This window comes from Rhincodon typus, chromosome 6 (genome assembly GCF_021869965.1).
Source record: "Rhincodon typus isolate 14 chromosome 6, sRhiTyp1.1, whole genome shotgun sequence".
Classification (NCBI taxonomy): domain Eukaryota; kingdom Metazoa; phylum Chordata; class Chondrichthyes; order Orectolobiformes; family Rhincodontidae; genus Rhincodon; species Rhincodon typus.
Genome location: NC_063337.1, coordinates 66,581,505 through 66,595,481, shown reverse-complemented (window position 1 = coordinate 66,595,481; position 13,977 = coordinate 66,581,505). Strand labels below are relative to the sequence as shown.

The window sequence follows — 13,977 nt, the reverse complement described above, 5'->3', positions numbered from 1 at the left end:
CTCTGTTTAGAGTTTTAACCCATGCCTGAAAGTGTGCTCACCAGAACTGTGAGTATGAGATCAGGGATTGGTAAAGATTTGTATTTTGTATTCAAGATCCCTGTTCACAAAGTCAGCTTTCAGGTTTTCTTAGCTGCTTAATCAACCCCTTCTTCAAGGATTTGTGAATATGCAAATTTGGATCTTGGTCATACGGGATTCATTGTTTAGAAAAGTGGATAGCCATGTCTTTCATCAAGTCAGCATCTGTAAGATGCTGAACTACCTATTTGGATCCAGAGCTATAAATGCTGAAGAGAGGTAAGAAGAGGTCAGTAAGGACGTACCACTGCTGACAGAAGAGAGAAATAATGGCATGAAAATTTCAAGTGAATAGATTCCATTACAATATTAATACAAACATTGACAACTTCACTCTGGAGCTCATCAACAGCTTCACCTTCCTTCGATTAACCTGTCATTTGATGCCAGAATCAGCTCTAGGGTTGCCACAGCCACAGTTGTGCCAAAGTTATAAAATAGAGTGTGGATCAACAGCAAACTAACCGAAAACATAAAGCTCTCTGTGTAACAGGCTTGTGTTCTTACCATCTTCTTGTGGATCAGAAAAGGCTCTTCTCTTTGATAGGAAGCTTAGTTTACACAACAGTAACCATATACAGATTGCATTAATATTAGGCATGTTAACTATTGGTAACAAGAGGTAGAAAAGATCCATGTGTTTCCATCAGGAGATTGTGCCAGACTCCAATTGATTCACCACACGGAGGCTGTGGCATTACCAGACTGGCTGGAGCGCAGCATAGCTCAAACATTAAACATTCTGATATGCTACCTTATAAAACATATTGTTTTGGTGAAATTATTTGATGTTTCTGTGACTGTGCATTTTTAAACTATATGCTAATATTAGTGTTGTTTTGGTTATGATATAAACTCAAAGCTTTGCTCCTTTGTATCTTTTAAAAGTTAATGTTATTGTTACCTTTTTCGGCCACAGGTCTTGTTTATTGATCCTGCTGAGGAAGAAGCAGTTCAATTGATTAAATTAGCTGAGTTGTTCTATCAACACAATACTCCTCTCAGGTACTGGATGAGTTTATGTGCAATATCTTTGTTATTATGATTTATTTGTGAATGTAATTTTTTTCTAAACTTAGTGAACAGATTGAGAAACATTTTAAAGATTCATTGCCTTGTATCAGTGAAAAGAGGCAAAACCCAGTAGTTGTGCACTTTCTGTATTTGAAAACATTCAGTTTCTCGGTCATAGAAATGAACTCCCTACCCAGTTTGCATCTACAACACATAGACTGCTGCAGTTCAAGAAGTCAGCTCATCAGCAAGGGTGAAATAACTGCACAGAGGCCAGTATCCCGTGAACCAAGTCACCCTTTATTTACGTGTGTACAGGACATGGGCTTTGACCAGTCAGCTCAGAGCCAGTCCCTAGAATAAGGAGAGTCTCTAAATCTCTTGTTTATATTTGTCAGCAGGGCTCCTTGATCGGCCCAGGCAACAATCCCAGTCAAGGATATCATAGTCAATGAGATCTACCTGGCCCTCGACCATTGGACAATGGATGGTATGGAGCTGTCCAAACATGCCGAATGCCATTTGACTTTTGGAAATACTCAAAATCCCCGCTAGTAAATGACATCCCATTGTCCGTGACCCATACTTCTGGGAGTCTGTGCATCGAAACAATGCTAGCAACTTTTCAATCACCATCGCTGAGTTTGCTGAATAAACTCTACGCAAGTACAAACAATTTGAAAGGGCATCCAGAATGTCTGGCGGAAAGAGCAGACCAAATGTTGAAAACAGGCTTAAAAAAAACAGCCTACAGCTTCACTCGATACCAAACTGTTCCAGTTCCTGTTTAGATTGTAGGACCACCCCTCACGCAACTACAGGGATAGCTCCAGCAGAGTTGCTGATGGGGAGAAGGTTAAACTTGAGATTCCTGGACCTGAGGGGAAACGGCAGCACGAACGGCAATGCTAGCCATATACCTCCAAGCAAGAGAGACAATTTACTTTAGCAGATGAAGTTTGGTGTAGAAACCATGGAAATGGCTTGCATGGGTACCAAGAACGTTGAGCCCATGGAAGGGCTGGCATAGTCAACGTGTAACCAAGTCCAGGGTTTACCAGCCATTCCCATGAATGTGGGGGCACTGTTAGCAGTAATTTTTGTCCTTGTTGGCACTCTGGGCACTGTCACACCAACACAACTACGTTGGCATCCACTCCTGCCACCAGATATAACTTCTTGCCAAAATCCACATTTTGAAAGCTCCTGGATAACCCTGGTAGAGTTCAGCCAGCATCTGGCAGCAACCTTTTTTCGGGCCAATCACTCTTGCTACCTATAGTAATATACCATCCTCTACAGTCATCTGGTCTCACCAGGTCCAGAAGGGTTTCAATCCTCAATGGTGTTGGCCCATCTTTATCCCCCATCACCACCAGCTATTTTAGTTTTGCCACGACGGGATCTTTTTGTGTCCACAGCTGGATACTGTCAGTGGTAACTGGAAGAGTGTCTAGAGACTTTAAAGCCAGGATGGACTGTTCCAGGGGAGGCACCACCAGTGGTGTATCTGCCAGTGGGAAGCAGCTCAAGGCACCCGCATTTGCCATTTGGCCTACTGGGTATCGAGTGAAGCTAGAGGCTGTTTCTTCAAGCCTTCCTTCAACATTTGGACTACTTTTTCTGCCAGACCATTGGACGATGGATAGTATGGAGCTGTCCGAAAATGCCGAATGCCATTTGACTTTGGGAAATGTTCAAAATCCCTTCCGGTAAATGACATCCCATTGTCCATGTTCCAACCTGTAATTGTACACACTGAGAATAAGGGCCCACTGCAGTATTTGATATGATTTGATTTGATTTATTTATAGTCACATGTGCCAAAGTACAGTGAAAAGCTTTGTTTACAAGCACTGAAAGCAAATCATAGTGAGCAAGGACGTACAGAGTATAGGGTGAAAAAAGCTTAGAAGCTAGCAGGTTACGTCACACACAGCGTGCAAGATCAACTTTAGCAAGATCACCATTATTTGAAATTAGAGAGCCCATTCATCAGTCTAATAATGGCCAGGAAGAAGCTGTTCCTAAACCTGCTGGTGCTTCTGTATCTTCTGCCTGATGGAAGAGGTTGTAAGAGAGCATTACTGGGGTGCGATGGCTCTTTGATGATGTTGGCAGCCTTTCCGTGCCAACGAGCCATGTAAATGGAGTCCACGGATGGAAGGTTATCTTCTGTGATTGTCTGGGCTGTGCACACCACCTTCCGTAGTTTCTTATGGTTGTGGGCAGAGCAGTTTCCATACCAGGCTGTTAGGCACCCGGACAGTATGATTTCAATTGTGCATCTGTAAAAGTTGGTGAGGATCTTCATGGGCATGCCAATTTCCTGAGCCGCCTGAGGAAGAAGAGGTGTTGTGGTGCCTTCTTGACTGTCGCATCTACGTGGGAAATCCAGAACAGGTTGTCAGTTATTATCACTCCTAGAAACTTGACGCTGTCAGCCCTCTCAACCTCAGCTCCGTTTATATAGATGCAGTGTGCTTTCCTCCTTTCTTTCTGAAGTCAATAATCAGTTCTTTAGTTTTGCTGACGTTGAGAGAGGTTCTTCGTATTGCATCATGTCCCCGAGCCCTCCATCTCCTTTCTGTATTCCGATTCGTCATTACTAGATATCCATCCTACCACAGTGATGTCATCAACAAACTTGTAGATGGCATTTGTTTGGAATTTGGCAGCGCAGTGGTGGGTGTACAGGGAGTACAGTCGGAGGCTGAGGATGCATCCTTGGCTCCAGTGTTGAGTGTTATCGTGGATGAGGTGCAGTTGTCTATCTTCACTGATTGCAGTCTGTGGGTCGGAAAGCTGAGGATCCAGTTACAGAGTGGGGAGCCAAGACCAAGGTCTTGGAGTTTTGAGATCAATCTGGAGGGGATAATGGTGTTGAAGGTGGAGCTGTAGTCAATGAACAGGAGTCTGATGTAGGTGTCCTTGTTGTCCAGAAGCTCCAGGGATGAGTGCAGGGCTAGGAAGATGGCATCCGCTTTGGTCCTGTTATGTTGGTAGGCAAATTGTATGGGATTGAGGCAGAAGCTATGAGCAGCACAACCTTGTCTTCTTCAAGTAATCCTAGCAGGGGTTTGTGGTCTGTTACTATTGCAAATTTATATCCATCAAGGCACTTTCTCACACCGAAGATCAGCACCAAACCTTCCTGCGCTATCTGGGTGTATTTGCATTCAGCATCAGCCAAAGCCCAGGAAGCATAGGCTATCAGGCAATCCTCTCCCTTTGACCACCTGTGAACCAACAATACCCTGATACTGTATGGAGAGGCATTGCATGTCAGCGCCACATTTCACCTGGGATTGTAGTGGGCCAACGCCTTCGATGGCAATAGCTACTTTTTCACTTCCCTAAAGAAAACTTCTTGGCTACATAACCATTTCCAACACTGACCCTTTTTCAATAGCATGTGTCACGGTGCCAAGATGGAGGCCAGGTTATATAAGAATTTTCCATGATAATTCAGAAACCTAAGGGAAGACCTAAGCTCCAGTACAGACATGGGGGCCAGGGCACCTTTGGTCACCTTTAATTTATCTTCCAACAGGTGTAACTTGGAACAAAAACAAAGTTGCTGGAAAAGCTCAGCAAGTGTAACTTGGTCTTGTCAACTTTGGCTCACTTGGGGTGCCTGTACACACATTTTTCCCTTCTAAGGTATATGCTTCCTTGGGGGAAACGTTTAAGCATTATGCCCAAGTTCTCTAAGTGCTCTTTATTGGTCTTGCCGGTTATTAGCACATTAGCAGCTCATTCCATGGATGCGTCACCCTCTGCGTGAAAAAGTTGCCATTTAGGTCCCTTTTAAGTCTTTCCCCTCTCACCTTAAACGTATGCCCTCCCCCACCCTGGGGAAAAGACATTTTCTCTTCACCCTATCCATGCCCGCCATTATTTTATAAACTTCTATAAGGTCACCCCTCAGCCTCTGACTCTCCAGGGAAAATAGCCCCAGCCTGTTCAGCCTCCCCCCTAAGCTCAAACCTTTCAACCCTGGCAACATCCATGTAAATCTTTTCTGAACCCTTTCAAGTTTCACAACATCCTTCCTATAGCAGGGGGACCAGAACTGAACGCAGTATTCCAAAAGTGGCCTAACCAATGTCCTGTACAGTTGCAACATGACCTCCCAAATCCTATACTCAATGCATTGACCAATGAAGCCAAGTATACCAAGCAATCATCTTCACTATCCTGTCTACCTGGGACTCCGCTTTCAAGAAACTATGAACTTGCACTCCAAGGTCTCTTTGTTAAGCAACACTCCCCAGGATCTTACCATTAAGCGTATAAGTCCTGCCCTGATTCATCTTTCCAAAATGCAGCACCTCATATTTATCTAAATTAAACTCCATCTGCCACTCTTCAGCCTATTGGCTCATCTGATCAAGGTCCTGTTGTATTCTGAGGTAACCTTCCTTGCTGTCCACTACACCACCAATTTTCGTGTCATCTGCAAACTTACTAACCATACCTCCTGTGTTCACATCCAAATCATTTATATAAATGACAATAAGCAGTGGACCCAGTACCAATCCTTGTGGCACAACACTGGTCACAGGCCTCCAGTCTGAAGAGCAACTCTCCACCACGAACTTCTGTCTTCTACCTTCAAGCCAGTTTTCTATCCACATGTCTAGTTCTCCCTGTATTCCATGCGATCTTACCTTGTTAACCAACCTACCATGACGAATATTGTCTTACTGAAGGTCCATATAGATCACGTTCCACCACTCTACTGTCATCAATCCTCTCATTACTTCTTCAAAAAACTCAATCAAGTTAATGAGACATGATTTCCTACACATAAAGCCATGTTGACTATCTTTAATCAGCCCTTGCCTTTCCAAATACATGTAAATCCTGCATCTAAGTAAATTTTTAGTAATGTATTCTAATGAGAACTCTAACGTTTCCTTTTCCTTTAACTCTGCTAGAATTGGCATCGTTTTTGTTGTGAATGCTGATGAGAAGATTGATGGCAATCAAGATGCAGGAGTTGCTCTTCTGAGAATCTTTAACTTTATAGCCAAAGATTCTGAACTTTCACATGCCTTTTCTTCAATAGTGGCAGTGAGTATGGAGAGGATTCATTGATATAAATCGTAAACATAAATGACAGCTACATTTTGTTGAATACTTTACTACAGAAATGGTATGGATTCATGTGGTATTTTTACTTGGAAATGACTATCAGATTTTCTATTTCCCCACTTCCCTGACCAGAGTGAACTGAAGATTGTACCTGATTCACTATTTATTTGCTCTGTGTCATGCTTATCATGGGATGTCCAGGGCTGCACACATTCCATCCATTGATTATGCTTTAGCCATTGACTTTATAGCATTTTAATGATACTTGCTAATACGTTCAGCACTGCCAAGCAGGCTAATATTAAATTTGCCTTATTACTGACTCATTCATTCAGCTCTCCCATCTCTAAAAATATCTATTAACCAATCTCCTGTTTCATTGCATAAAGGATAGAGGCCCAACAATTGTTGGCTTCACTGCTTGGGCAGTGCATCAGTTTGCATATCACCTCTGGTTTTAGTAGAAATAAAAATGTAACCATTTCTACACAAGCAGACAATTCACCCCAGTTTACTGTGGTGAATATGGACATTACACTGGTGGCTTTTATTTAAAAGGGATCAGTGGACTGTGTTGTATAAATGTAATTTAATCCTGATTTAAAGTTATGAATTCTGTCCTTATTTATATTTACATAAATTTATATTAAGTATCTTAATGTAACTCGGTAATTTTGGAAGTGCACAAACACATTGGTTTACATCTGACTTTGGAATCAAAAACACAATTTGTAGATTTGTAAATGACAGCAGGTTGTTAGACAGTCAAAACCATGGAGGACTGCAACAAGTTACAGTAGGACATTAATAAATCTGGAGAATTTGCAAATGAAGTTCAACACAGCTAACGTGAGGTCTACATTTTGATAGGAAAAATCGGGTGGTCACTAATTACTTTGTAGAAGTGAGTCTTAGACTCATACTTAGTCATACTTAGATACCGTGGGCCATTCTGGTCACATAATATAAAAGAAAGACACACTGGAGAGGGGCACAGGAGGGGAATACCTGAACTATATGGGTTTAAACATCAGGAAAGGTTGACATGCTGCATCCCTTTTATCTAGAAAAGATAAAGCTGCTTGGCGACCTAATAGGAGTCTTTAAAATTCTGAGGTTTTAAAAAGTGCAGAGCGATTGTTTCCACTTGTGAGGGAGAGCATAACCATCGATATAAGACAGTCACCAAGAAATTCAACAGGGAATTCAAAGGAAGCACCTTTAACCAGAAATTGGTGAGATATGGAGCTTTTTACTATGGGGACAGGTGGAAATTAATAGTGTTGGTGCATTTAAGGATAAGCTTAACAAGTACCTGAGGAAGTGGGGATTGAAGATTATGATGTAAGACTTCAATGAGAAAAATATCGGAGGGAATCCAAATGTGGCATAAACACTGGCATAAATTGGTTAGGCTGAATATTCTGTCACTGTGGTTATATCAGTTTTTTTTTATTTGTTCAAGGGATGTGGCATGGGCCAGCACTTATTACCAAGCCCTAGATGAATTTCAGAAGGTGGTGAACTGCCTTCTTGAACTGCTGCATTCCATTTGGTGTAGGTAGGTTCACAATACTGCTAGGGAGGGAGTTCCAGAAGTTCAACTCAATGGCACGGGAAGAATAGTAATATATTTCCAAGTCCAAGGATGGTGAGTGGTGAGGGAACTTGCAGGTGGTGGCTTTCCTATGTATCTGCTGCCCTCATCCTTCTAGATGGTAGTGGTCGTTGGTTTGGAAAATCATTGGTGAATTTCTATTTTACATCTTGTAGATAGTACGCATTCTGTTGCTGAATGTCAGTGGCTGAGAGAACATAGTGCCATTCAAGTAGGCTGCTTTGTTCTGGATGGTGTCAAGCTTCTTAAGCATTATTGGTGCTGCATTTATCCAGGCAGGTGGGAAATATTTTTATAGATGGGGTCAGGCTTTGGGGAGTCAGGAGCCAAGTTAATTGCTGCAATAATCCTAGCCTCTGAACATTTCTTGTAGCCACAGAAGACTGTTTATTGTAAGATTTGAATAAAGCAAAATACTGCTTATGCTGGAAATCTGAAACACAGAGAACGCTGTAGAAACTCAGCAGATCTGGTAACATCTGTGGAGAGAGAAATAGAGCTAACATTTTGTGTTGTGTATGACTCTTCAGAACTGAAAGAGGTTAGAAAATGGTATTGTTTCTACTTTTGACAGAAGCAGAGGAGGAACAAGGAAGAAGATGGTGGAGAGGCCTAGTGCAAAGGATCAAGGGTTTGTTACTAGTGGTGAAAGAGAAAAGGTTGATGTAAAATGAGGGTGAATAAGGTATGAAAGGGAGAGAATGGGTCCTCTCCACTAAGAGCAAAGTAAACAAGGCACAAACAAAACAAGGCTGTGAGTGGGGAAGAAATGCTAGAAAAATGGAGAACAACCATAAGGTAGTGACTTTCTGAAATTATGGAAGTCAGCGTTGAGACTTCAAGACTGTAGGGTGCCTAAGCAGAAATGTGGTATTGTTCCTTAAGCTTCTGTCATGCTTTGTTGGAACATCGCAGTCCAGGTCAGAAATATACATGTGAGAGCAAGATGTTTTATTGAAGTGGCAAACAACTGGGAGGTCAGGGTCATTGCAATGGATAGAACAGAGGTGTTCTACAAAGTAGTCACCCAGTTTGCATTTGGACTCACCGTTGTAAAGGAGACCCCAGTGGAAGTAATAGTTGGAGTAGACTGAGTTGAAAGAATTACAAGTGAAATGCTACTTTACCTGAAAGATGTGTTTTAGGGCTTGGACAGTGAGGAAGTGAATGGGCAAATGTTACCCTTCTGCAATTGCATGGAAAGTGCCTTGGGGTGTAAGGAAGCATTAGGGGTGATGGAGGAGTGGACCAGAAGAAACATTCCGTGTCAAGTGTTGATAGTGGAGAAGAGAGGAAGATGTGTTTCATGGGCGCATCCTGCAGAGGTGGCAGAAGTGGTGGAGGATGAACATTTGAATGCAGAGACTAGTGGGGTGGAAAGTGAGGACAAGTGGAACCCTATTGTTGTTCTGGAAAGGAGGGATGTGGTCAAGAGGCTTGACGTTGTCTAGGTCAAAGCAGTCCATTTGATTAACATCATATCTACAAGAATCCACTCCCAACAACACCAATGCTGAGTACCATCTACAAGATGCACTCTAGAATTCACCAGAACTCCTTAGACAGCACCTTCCAAACTCACAACCACTACCGGCTAGAAGGACAGGGCAGCAGATCCTTGGGAACATCACCATCTGCAGGTACCCCTCCTTCCAACAGCAACAACAAGGTTCCCCTTCTCTTCACTTTCTATAACACTAAACTCCATGTGATTTGTGCAGTGATTTGTAGCAACTGACATGAAGTAAGATTTAGCCAAAACTGCTTTTGAAAGTTTAAAAGAAAAATCTGTGCACCTGCTCCCTTCCATAGTTTGACAGGCACTCAGCTTTTGAAATGGGATACGATGTGGCTGGAAGCTGTAGCCATTGTGAATGTTTGGCTGCTTTTTAAAAGATGTTATTTGGATTCAGCTCAGCAGGTGATATATTCATCTAAGAATATCTGAAGGTTTGAAGTTAAGTACTATAATATTCCTCCTTGCCAAAAATTAAATTAGAAGTGCATGATTACCTTGCTGCCTTTTCAATATAAAATGTTCATGGGCTGTGGGTATCTATGGCTAGAGCAGCATTTAATGTCCCTGCCTAATTGCCCTGTAGAAGGCAGTGGTCTGCTGCCTTCTTGAATTGCTGCAGTAATTTGTGTGAAGGTACATCCACAGTGCTGTTAGGAAGTGAGTTCCAGGATTCTGCAACAGTGACATTGAAGGAATGACGATATGATTTGACTTTGGCAAGTATGCAGATGAGTGAGAATATCTGTTGAGCTATCAAGTAAGTCATTTCAATATGTAAACCCTCAATTAATTGAGAAGTCATTTGAGCACCACTAGTTACCATACACCGTACAAATTGTGTATTCCCACTCTCTCTTACGTGTCTGTGAATCAATTCTTAATCCATTCCAGTATATTACTACAATACCAAGTGCTTTAATGTTGCCCACTAGCCTGTTACATGGTTCTTTATCAAAAGCCTTCTTGAAATCCAAATACAGCATATCCACTGGTTCTCCCTTATCAATCCCACTAGTTACATCTTCAAAATAGTCTCCAGTAGATTAATTAAACATGATTTCCCTTTGATAAACTTTTGTTGGCTTTGTCCAATTGTAGTAATGCTTTTCAAGTGTTCCCCTATCAGACCTTTTATAGTAGCCTCTGACATTTTCCCCACTACTGGTGTAAGAGTAACGGCTCTGTCTTTTTTTCCTCTCTCCCTCCCCTTTTAAATAGTGGAGTTAGATTTGTAATGCTCCAATATGTAGGAACTGTTCCAGAATTTGGAAGATGACTACCAATGCATAGAGTATTTCCAGGGCCAGTTCTTTAATATTCTGGGATGTAAATTATCAGGCCCTGAAGATTTGTCAGCCTTTAACCCCACTGATTTCTCTAGAACCTCTTTTCTAACTAATACACATTTTCTCCAATTCCTCCCTCTCAAATAGACCTTTGATTCCTTAACATATCTGGGAAATTATTTGTGTCCTATTTTGTGAAGATAGACCAAAATATGTGTTCAATTCTTCTGCCATTTCTTTGTCCTTCATTATAACTTCTCTGGCTTCTCACTGTAACAGACCTATATTTGTCTTTACTAATCTCTTTCTCTTCAAGTATTTATAGAAGCTTGTTTGTCAATTCGTATGATTCCTGCCATTTTAGTCTCATACTCAACTTCCTCCTTACGATTAATCAGTTTAACCTCTTTTGCTGAATTCTAAAATGCTCCCAATCCTCAGGCTTGCTGCTTTTTCTGGCAATTTTATATGTCTCCTTTTCGGATTTAATACTACCCTAATTTCTTTTGTAAGCAATGGTTGAGCTACCTTTCCTGGTTTATATTTATGCCAAATAGGAGTAAATGATTGTCGTAATTTATACAAATGTTCCTTAAATATTAGACCTTGACAATCCTTTTAATAAAATTCCCCAACTCATCACTGCCAACTCTCACGCCTCATACACTCGTACTTTGCTTTATTTAGATTCAGGATGTTAGTTTCAGATTTAACATCTTCACTCTCCATCTTAGTGAACAATTCTATAATGCTAAGGTAAATGTTCTTCAAAGGACCCTGCAGAACAAGATTGTTAATTAATCCTTTCTCATTGCATAATACCCAATCTATGATAACCTGCTCTCTAGTTGATTCCTCAAGTTATTGGTCAAAAAATGGTCTAACGAATACTTCTCAAATTAGTAAATTCGCTACTCTTGAGTTAAGTTGCATTATTGATTCCTGGATTTGGGGAAGTATTTGTGTGTGACTGTTAATAACAGGTAAATCTTGCTCATTCAAATATGGGATAGGTTAAAGTATACTGTCTAATCTCTTAGTTGTAAATTGTTCTGTCTAATGAACTGCACTTCAATTATTGTTCTATATTGTTAACTCTATTCTCTACTCTTGCAGATATTCAAACAGGTTCAGGATGGGGAATCACTTACTGTGGACAATGTGGTCAGTTTTATGAAAAAGAAGTATCCACAAGTTGATGTTCAGAATATCCTGGGTGTTGATTCTGAATTTGATGACCAAAGGAAGGTAAATAGTCTAAATGCTTTTAAGTTATAATAATGTATCTATAACCATAGCCTAGAATTAAACAAAAGCCTCAAAAATATATTTTTTAATATGCAGTGTTAGTCTATCACAAGTTTTGTTTGTGTTTTAGTTTTCAAAGACATCTGAAGATTCGGTTTCCCTTTCAGTTAGTTGAAGGTTCCATTTCTGTTCCAGTTAGGGTTTGTCTCTAAAAATACAAAGCTTGAAAGCACGGATGTTGTTATACTGAGACTTTCTATTATTGTTGACTACAGCCACAAGACCCCAAGATCATCATATTGTCAAGGAGTCAAACAATCCGTTGCATTCATCTAATGCTACGTGCCTTGCCATATTTGTTTAAACATTAGCCAGTTGTACAGTGTGAAGAATACTTTCAATAGTAGAGTAAAACTCATTCTTACTTTTGTTTGCATGCGTCAACTTTCTGGAAGAGTTTTGTGTACATCCTTCTGTAAGTTCAAAGGGTTTTTTTACCCCTTCCCTGAGATTTTTAAAATCATTTTCTGAGTGGCAGGTCTTAGCTATTTGTCCAAGAGCTAGATATGTATGAACTTGTACAAGAAAAGACAATAACCTAAGAGGTGTTAATAAAGCTGAGCCTAATTTTTTCACCATGCTGGGTGGCAAGGTGCTCAGTGGTTAGCACTGCTGCCTCACAGCACCAGGGACCTTGGTTCAATTCCAGCCTCAGGCAACTGTCTGTGTGGAGTTTGTACATTCATGCTGAGTCTGTGTGGGTTTCCTTCGAGTGCTCTGGTTTCCTCCCATAGTCCAAAAATGTGCAGGGTAGGTGGATTGGCCATGCTAAAGTGCCCAGGGTTTGGGTTAGACATGGGAAATTAGGGGAATGGGCCTGGGTGGGATGTTCTTCAGAGGGGCGGTGTGGACTTGTTGGGCCGAATGGCCTGTTTCCACACTGTAGGGATTCTATGATTCAATGGCATTCATGCACCAATATGTTTCATGAATAGCACCCAGTTTATAACCATGAATGGAGAAACAAAATTATTTTCTTCATTGCACATTTTCCCCTGAATAGTCCAAAAGACAGACATTGCAATACCCCAATTTTAACTCAGATCAGTTTGCTAAATACGGCTTAGAAATTGGAAGTGGCACATCTGGTCTGTGCTAGGAAGACCTGTAATTTAACTAGGTCTATTTGAACACATGTACAATGCTTGCTAAAGTTAATAAAGTAGTGTTGAAATAGAACTTTTTTTTATACATTCATTGGATGTGGATGTTGCTGGCTGAGCCAACATTTTCTACCTACCCCTAATTGCATTTGAGAAGATGGTGTGAACTGCCTTCTTGTACCATTGCAGTCCATTTAGTGAAGGTAGACCCACAATGCTGTTAGGTAGAGTGTTCCAGGATTTTGACGCAGAGACAGTGAAAGAACAGTGATATATCTGCAAGTCAGAATGGTCCAGGTAGTGACGTTCCCAAGTATCTGCTAACCCTGTTCTTCTAGATGGAAGTGTTTGTCAATTTGGAAGATGCTACATGGTTTTCCCTCCCCACCCTTATCTGCTTTCCGGAGGGACCACTCTCTCCGTGACTCCCTTGTCCGCTCCACACTCCCCTCCAGCCCCACCACACCCGGCACTTTTCCCTGCAACCGCAGGAAGTGCTACACCTGCCCCTACACCTCCCCCATCACCCCCATCCCAGGCCCCAAGAAGACCTTCCACATCAAGCAGATGTTCACCTGCACATCTGCTAATGTGGTATACTGTATCCGCTGTTCCAGATCTGGCCTCCTCTACATCGGGGAAACCAAGCGGAGGCTTGGGGACCGCTTTGCGGAACACCTACGCTCGGTTCGCACTAAACAACTGCACCTCCCAGTCGCGAACCATTTCAACTCCCCCTCCCATTCCTTAGACGACATGTCCATCCTGGGCCTCCTACAGTGCCACAACAATGCCACCCGAAGGTTGCAGGAACAGCACCTCATATTTCGCTTGGGAACCCTGCAGCCCAATGGTGTCAATGTGGATTTCACAAGCTTCAAAATCTCCCCACCCCCTACCGCATCCCAAAACCAGCCCAGCTTGTCCCCGCCTCCCTAACCTGTCCTT

At 41.7% G+C, this 13,977-nt stretch overlaps 1 protein-coding gene across 1 annotated transcript in view; it reads left to right on the top strand.

The window, feature by feature from the left end:
• uggt2 (UDP-glucose glycoprotein glucosyltransferase 2) overlaps positions 1–13,977 on the top strand; it is a 298,559-nt gene that overhangs the window by 143,239 nt on the left and 141,343 nt on the right. The window contains exons 15-17 of the mRNA XM_048597609.1: positions 1,001–1,086; positions 6,039–6,174; positions 11,735–11,866. Of these exons, the coding sequence (XP_048453566.1) occupies positions 1,001–1,086; positions 6,039–6,174; positions 11,735–11,866 (354 nt within the window). The remainder of the gene's footprint in view (positions 1–1,000; positions 1,087–6,038; positions 6,175–11,734; positions 11,867–13,977) is intronic.